Here is a 7,904-nt window from a genome sequence, read left to right on the forward strand (position 1 = left end):
ATTAGGTTATACCGGAAGTTTTGAAGATTTCCGTCATGGTCGTGTGAAGGGTGTGTTCATAAGGAACGACGTGGTCTCAATACTGGAACAGTGTAAAAGAAAATCTTTTTACAAATCTGAGATGCCAGATCCTTTATAACAAAGGATGTTATAATTTTATATACATGTATCTCAGGGATAGTCTACCTCAAACTTATTGTATTGACATGTTTTATAAACATGAAACTATTTGAAGAATGGACGATGTGAACACTGAACAGAGAAGTCAGATGATGCCCAATTAAAGTTGGCTTGATGATGATGCGACCTCTGTGTATAGAGGGAGGACAGAATCTCGTTTACAAAAATTCCAAAGACATCATTACTTGTTTGTATAATTTCTTTTATAAATCACAAGGAGATTATTATATGTATTTATAATAACGTTATTGTTTGTTTCATTATTGTTAATTATAGTTAACAATTCTATTTTTACTGTCTTATAAAGAACTTTATTTAATAAAACACAAAAATAATTCTTTCATTTTTTTCTTTAAACTTGACTTGTAGTACAATCTGACTATCAGGATGCCAGGAAGGGTATATACTTTTGGATATATTTTCGTTGTAAATGAAGAAAATAATTCTAATATAAACTTTCTATGATGTTCTACCTTTCTGCACCCAACCTTATAATTATAAAAAAAAAACGAAAAAGTAGCTTATTGTCAAACTATTACAAAAGTTAAATTGATCTGAAATTTTGGCTTACCGGTACTTGTGTTCTCTGCTCATGGACTTGATGCCTGTACACACTTAACTTTTCTTCTTCTGCTTGCGTGTTTTGCTGAAAAAATTCATTTATTGCATGCGCTGCAAATGACTCGATTTAATAAGATAATTAAGGTGTTCATAAATCAAGAACCTATTCTGATGAAAGAGGTGCCGGTGTCTTATCTTATCTAGTAATACATACTTGTAAAAAGAAGTTAAAACTGAAATAAATGCTGATACCGAAAGTATTCGAGCTCATTAAAGTATTTGTAAATTGCTGTAGATCGATTAATATTCGTGGAACCATATTTTCACGATGTGCTTATTGACACTTTACTAGCGAGACATAATTTTCACGAATTATTGTAATTTCTGTATAAAAGCTAATTAAGGAATACTAATATACGCGAGAATGAAATTTTCGCGAGCTCATTATCTCGCGTAATTACGCCAAAAGTTCTCTCGAATAAACAGTGACTTACATTATACCTAAAAGTGAATTATAATAATAAAAAGAAGAAAACAAAAAAGAACTTATTTCTAAGAAATGTAATGCCTAGATCACATTTAAAACGATTCTCGACCAAATTTCATGACCACGGAGCAGTCACATTAATTCCTAGAATTATCTTTGCCGTGAATTAAAAAAAAAAACCCTTTTTTCCACCAGAAATCAGCATTTTTTTCCAGATCTATATCTTAAAATATGTAACCTGAGTTTGCAAGGAAAGTATAGCATTGAAAACCTGCAGAACTGTATACCAATCTCTATATTTCATTCACCCCTCAACTGTTTTTAGTCTTCTCTATGTGCAATAAAGTCGTTTGATTTGAATCATCTGTTTTGGCCGACGAAAATGGAGGTTAAAATCAGGCAACTGCCGATGAACTGTCGATTGTCCCCCGAATAATCCCATTTTTTGCTTCAAAAACCATCGGCCGTTGATCTTTTTTAACACACTATTAGACAAATAAGGTAGTTTAAAGTACACGTTATTGAAATGATTAAAACGATAATACACCTTGTAGTGGACCTTTATCAACTTAACCTTGATGAGAGAATGTTATGCATAGCATAGCAAATTGTGAGCGTTATTTTAAGGTCAATGTTTTAAGGAGTATTAGCATACATGTACATAGGGTTTTGATTATCAACTTTATAGTTGACGAACTTAATTGAGACATAACTTTAAAATCTCCTCTCATAGGTCTAAATATACATGTTATTTAACTGTTTCATAACACAGGAAAAACTGATAAGAATATAATGAAATCCTTGTAAATGGTTGTGTTCCGCTCCTGTTTGTATTGTTTTATGGACTTTTGATCTTGAATACGTTTGTTAACTCCATATCCTTCATTCATACAATTTTGATCAAGTTGTGGCCAAAATTACTTCGCATGAAGTACCCGACATCTAAAAAAAATGACTTTTTGCTAAAGGATTTATAAGGGTTTATGGAACAACCCAGAATGTTTTCCTACTTGGATTATACATGACCGTGTAAAATTCGATCCATTGTTCTCTTTATAAATTAATTTCTATTCATAATTGATTAATGGTAGAAAATTTTTCCTTAAAATTGACTTTATATCTAACAAAAATTGTTAGTCAGATGGTTCTATAATGTTTTAAAATGTGTATGAATAATCAAAAATAACATTTTAATTATAATAATAATACAATAAAAACAACATTCATCAATTTTTTTAAATAAAAATTTTGTTTGTGTTTAACGTCATATTCAACTGTTAAGTACTATAGGTGAAGTGAAATAAATTTTGACCTTTAACAGGAGCTGGCTGCCGGAAAAAATATGTGGTTTTTTATCGCACCAAAGTGCGCCGAAACACATTAACTTATTAGGTTTTAGGTTGTCATAAATCGAAAGGGCTGCTCCTTGCATTTATAAATCATTTTAGTTTGCGACGGAAACAAAAATGGAGGCCGAAATCTCCTGATCATGAGGCTTTACGATTACGCGTGGGCCATTTCAAGAAAGACAAAAAAGAATGTTCCATTTTACCCTATTGAATATGATCATAGTATTCTAAAATTCTAGTGTAGTGTTTTTAATCATAATTACAAACCAAAATGAATGATATTCAGCGAAATGAGCGAAAATAAAAGGGATCTCTTTATTTATTATGATATATTTTTTTTTGCAATGATGGTATATTTTACTTTATGTAGATGATTTATACAATGATTTCAAGTGGTAAGTTGAAGAAAATAAAGTTGATGGTATTTTTATAATTTAAAAACATACAAAAATGAACAAAAACTAAACACGGTAAACAATTTCTCCAAACTCGAAGATTCTGTATTCAAATTGATAAATAAACATCTAATATCATTCTACCTTGACAAAAATGTTTTTAAGGCCGCAATATTAGTAATGATAACATCGGTTTTTGATGCATGTTGTGTAACCGATTCTAAATAACAAGCTTTAAGAAGATCGGGTTACTTGTTTTTATCAGATAAAATTTATTCTAAAGCAAAAAACAAATTAGCCTTGTAATGATATTTTGATTTTGGTGTTGTTATCGAAAAATAATCAGTAAATAGAAATGATATAACCATTTTGTTCTGCTTTCAAAGTCCCAAGCGTTGCATTTAAATTCAATATCAAGTAAAAGGTGATTCCAAAGGTTGTCATAACCCATCGTAGCGATAAAAATTGCAGACATAATGAAACAGTTAACGTCTTGAAAACTAGGAAGGATAAAACACACAAATAACAAGCTAAAAATATAAATAGGGAAATCTCCAACCGACCCTATAACATCGACGTCAGGGCAGTCTTTACCACGCTGTCTGCTGGTGTACGCGTGCCCTTTTCCAGCATGCTTCGTTCAGTAATCCAAAGTGCAAAACGGTTACATCAACCATTTGGATGTTTGTCCTGGAATAAAGTTTCAAATTGGGTGAGTTTGATTAAGATTTCTTCTTACTTATTGAAGATTAAGCGATTTATAACAGACTGTGTATCAAAATCTGTCACCAAAAATTGACGAAGGTCTCTGAAATCTTATTGATCAAGAATTTGCTGTTTATGCTTTGTTTCCCCTTTATAATGTCTAACTAAATTCTACTTTAAAAACACAAGTAGAAAAAATACTTATCCTCTTGTACAGTCTCATTAATTGTATAAGATCGAGTTTGGTTTCATTGCAGCAATGTGTGAATGGAGTAGCATGGCAAAGATTGAAGAACCAACATGTAAAATTTTATTCTACAGGTAATTATGCCAAATTTTAACATAGAAAGTAATCACTTGAATGTTTCCTTAATTATAAATATAAAATTACCATACCTGAAACAAGTTTTGAAGTAACATGGAGAAATTACTATATTATCCAAAAACGATATTAAACAAAAAATAAGACTGTTTTACCTTAAATTAAATATTTTCAGAAAGGTGTCATCACTCATTTAGTGGGTAAATTTGACATGTTTGAACATGTTTTTCTGTTATATATCTATATATATTTTTACAAATCTGCAAATTTTTATACCTGATGAAAGAGAATTTCAAAATTCTCACAAATGCAGATTTGGAAATCTATTTTTGGTATATAAATCTTTTTCTTCCTGAACTACGAAGACTTAATAGTATAATTATCAATAATTCCAGACAGCTGAACCTAATATGTATCATATTAGAGGCTTCTTAAAAAGATAATCTTGGAAATTAAATTAGATTCACTATAATCATTACATAACTCTTGTAATTATTCTTGGATGATTCATATATCATATGTATTGCATTATCTCGTTTGCTCTTATGTTACGTACATGTAAGTTATTTGCTTGCTTTAAACAGATGATCCTCATTGCGTAGAAATCGATTTCTCCAAGAAAACCTACGACGATGAATCTAGCGAAGAAAAGGACGTTAAAACTATCTCACCAGCCTTAGAGGAAAACCCGGAGTTCGTCTACATAGAGCGGATCCAAGAAGAACACTACTGGGGTAGGATCCGCTCCCTGATGAGGCGGCTGGGATACACGGGGTACCTCGAGGATCTGAGGCACGGAAGGGGGAGAGGGGTGTTTATCAGAGACGATGTTCTTGATGTCATAAAACCTTATTATGGGACTGTATACAGGTCAAGGCGTCCTGATCCAATCTAAAACGTACAGAATGCTAGAACTTGTATTAGCTGACCCGGTTATAGAAATAAATAATTTTGTATCTTATATGTGGAAATATTTATGTTTGTTATTCTAGCAAGCCTATTACGAAAAACGTCATGAATGCTTTGCAATGATATTTTCTAGAAGTGGTGTAAAGAAATATAATAATGAACAGTATTCAAGCTGAAAAGTCCATAAAACAATATACAAAATAGGAGCAGAGCACACACGTACCACCAAAACATCAGAGGTGGGATCAGGTGCAATGGAGGAGTGAGCATCCCCTGTCGACCGATTACAACCGCCGTGTGATCTTTGTCATGATCGGTGAATAACGGAAAAATCTGTCGTCAATTCAATGTGTAAATAATGGGCTGGTATTGAGTATGAAAAACTTCAGTCATGCAGATTTGACTCAATGGTAAATGGTATTTGCTGGGAACTGTTATCGAGACTGCTGATATTCTTGTTTTGGAAACTTGTTTTTCATTAATTTATATCGTTTAAGAAATTGAACATACTTTTCAGCATGATCTTGCATATCGAATCAACTGAGAAATATGAACCCCGTATGCAGGCGATGTAGGTTTATATTGCTGCATTAGGAAAGGAATATGACGGATTAAAAGTCAAAGTCATCCCGTTTATCATTGTTGTTAGATTACCATTATCGTCTTTTTCAAGTAGTATCCAATTATGTAACAGATGTATCAGACTATTTGGTATCTTTTATCTCAATCTCACCAGGATATATCGTATCGGCATAAGAATGGAAATAGCCATTGTTTATTGACAACACTTCATCGATATATCTAAATGTCGTGTTGAAAGTCACAGCACCGAGATCTGCTAATAACTGGGTGCAGTTGCTTCCCATGGTATTTCTAATAGAATAGATTGTTGGAAAACCTGGTCTCCAAAAACCACATCGATATTGTCAATCAGAAACTCGAGCAATTTTTAGAGAACTTGTGTGAACAATCGGAATGTTTTAGCTGAATAATATTGTAAATGACCAATGACAAGGTAAGAATTTTTGGATGACCCGAGAAAATATTTTTTTTCAATTCCTAAAAGTATCAGGTGAAACATATGGAGATAACGAACAGTATTCAAGTTTCAGAAGGTTACAGGTTTCCGAATAAAAAAAAACTATTTTTATGAAGAAAAATAAAAGTTAAAATAATTTCAGTATGCCACATAACAAAAATATTGCATTAACGTCTTCCTCCATATTGTACCATAGTTACCATGGTCTCAAGTACCTATAGAGGAACGTAAGTAGTTCAACAATTTTGATACAATCTTTTCAAAAACTTCTTGTATTAATTTAACTCAATATTAGGCATTTCAATGTCGATACCATGACTTTGTAATCTAATACATGTGAATTTAGTTGAAATATGACCGGTCTTCATAAATATTGCTAGGTTAAAATGTACTGACGCACTGATTTTTTTTAGAAACTCGCCCATTTCCCCTATAATGATACACAGGAAACGGCGTGTGACGGCCAGCAGGAGGTGTTTATTCCTCCATACTATATATCACTGCTTCCAATCCCATCTCTGAAGCTTTTTTGAGGCATGCTTTTGCTCTGCTTCGAATATGTATTGTTTGAATGGACTTTTGAGCTGGAATTCTTCATTAATTCCGAATATTTCAGTCTAAAATTGTGAATATATTAATATTTTCAATACAGAGGCATGTGAAATAATAATATGATTTTGAGTACAAGTTTTGTCGCAATTTTTTTTAGCTCAATTGCAAATTTTCATCCACAAAAAGATAACTTAAGGTCAGACGAGACATTTTTCAAATATCTGGTTTGTTCCACTTCGTAAGGATAAAAATTTCATTTAAATTTTGATAACTTATGAATAATAAACTTGTTTCTAATTGTCTTTTAAAAATAAAAATGCTATATAGGCCTATAACAAACTATTCTCAGGCCAAAATTTCACATACATAAGAAATTAAGAGCAACTATATATTCCTGTATAAATTCAGGAGACATTCGATATAAATATTAATTAAGTTAGGAAAGTTATCAATAAGATTAGTAACTGTTGTTAGTTTCACATCGATGATTTTCTCATGAATATTTTCCAACTATAAATTCAATTTAAAAGATCATAGCTGACCTATTTAATGACTGTGAAAATAATATTGTTTTTTTTGTTTATTTATTATAAAATTGATTTGATTATAAAGAGCTTAATACGATTTCGTTTCAAAATAATTAGAAACATTTAGTTTTCTTTTCCCTCTCTGTATGTAACCGTTCCTCTTCAATTACAGAAAAGGAACCATATTGACCACTCAGCCAAAAGAATTTTTACTCGACTATCATAATTATATGCATCTTTCGATCTATTCTACTACTGCTCTACTTTCTCTTAAACAGCCACTGATGAACCGACATGACAGCAAATCTAAGGGAATTTAAAAGTGTTTAATGACATGTATTTTTATCTCGGTTTTTTAAAATTTTTATTTTGTTTTTTTTTCTAGGCCTAATGTAAACAAACTTTCTTAATATGTTATTATTATTCCTAGAAATTGATCTTGAGCTATACAGTAGCATGATGTCTTTTCAAGAAAATCATGTGAAGGTATAAGTTCTATATAAAAACTTTACACTTTTTAAACTTACAAAAAATATTAAAACTGCATTTAGTGAAAGCCAAATAAACAAGAATAGATATGGGTTACCCCATATCCAAAGATATTCGACTGTTAGATTTAATATGTTTAACGGTGTTTATAATGACGTTAATAAAAAAAACTGCACTGTCTAATTATGGAACTGTTGTAAATATCGTGATTCCATAGCATTACGGTCACCCAGTCTCCTAACAAACAGTACACATAGGCCTACATGTACCTGTAGCCTTGGTCTACACACGTGCAATGGAGCTGTCACACGCATCCAGCGAGCTCGGAGAAACACGTTTTGTTTTGCCGAGAAGTTACGGTGTCAGACAAAACTTTTCTTTTCTTAATT

General features: G+C 31.6%; 1 protein-coding gene across 1 annotated transcript; it reads left to right on the forward strand.

The window, feature by feature from the left end:
• Window positions 1-3,509: 3,509 nt before the first annotated feature.
• LOC134252295 (uncharacterized) lies at window positions 3,510-4,973 on the forward strand. The gene is made up of 3 exons (XM_062734735.1): window positions 3,510-3,684; window positions 3,935-3,998; window positions 4,584-4,973. Exons 1-3 carry the CDS (start codon window positions 3,604-3,606, stop codon window positions 4,892-4,894), a joined length of 456 nt encoding a protein of 151 aa, XP_062590719.1. The 5' UTR covers window positions 3,510-3,603; the 3' UTR covers window positions 4,895-4,973.
• Window positions 4,974-7,904: the final 2,931 nt, after the last annotated feature.

This window comes from Saccostrea cucullata, unplaced genomic scaffold, assembly GCF_032062105.1.
Source record: "Saccostrea cucullata isolate Sc308-1 unplaced genomic scaffold, CSIRO_AGI_Scuc_v1 ctg19590, whole genome shotgun sequence".
Lineage (NCBI taxonomy): Eukaryota > Metazoa > Mollusca > Bivalvia > Ostreida > Ostreidae > Saccostrea > Saccostrea cuccullata.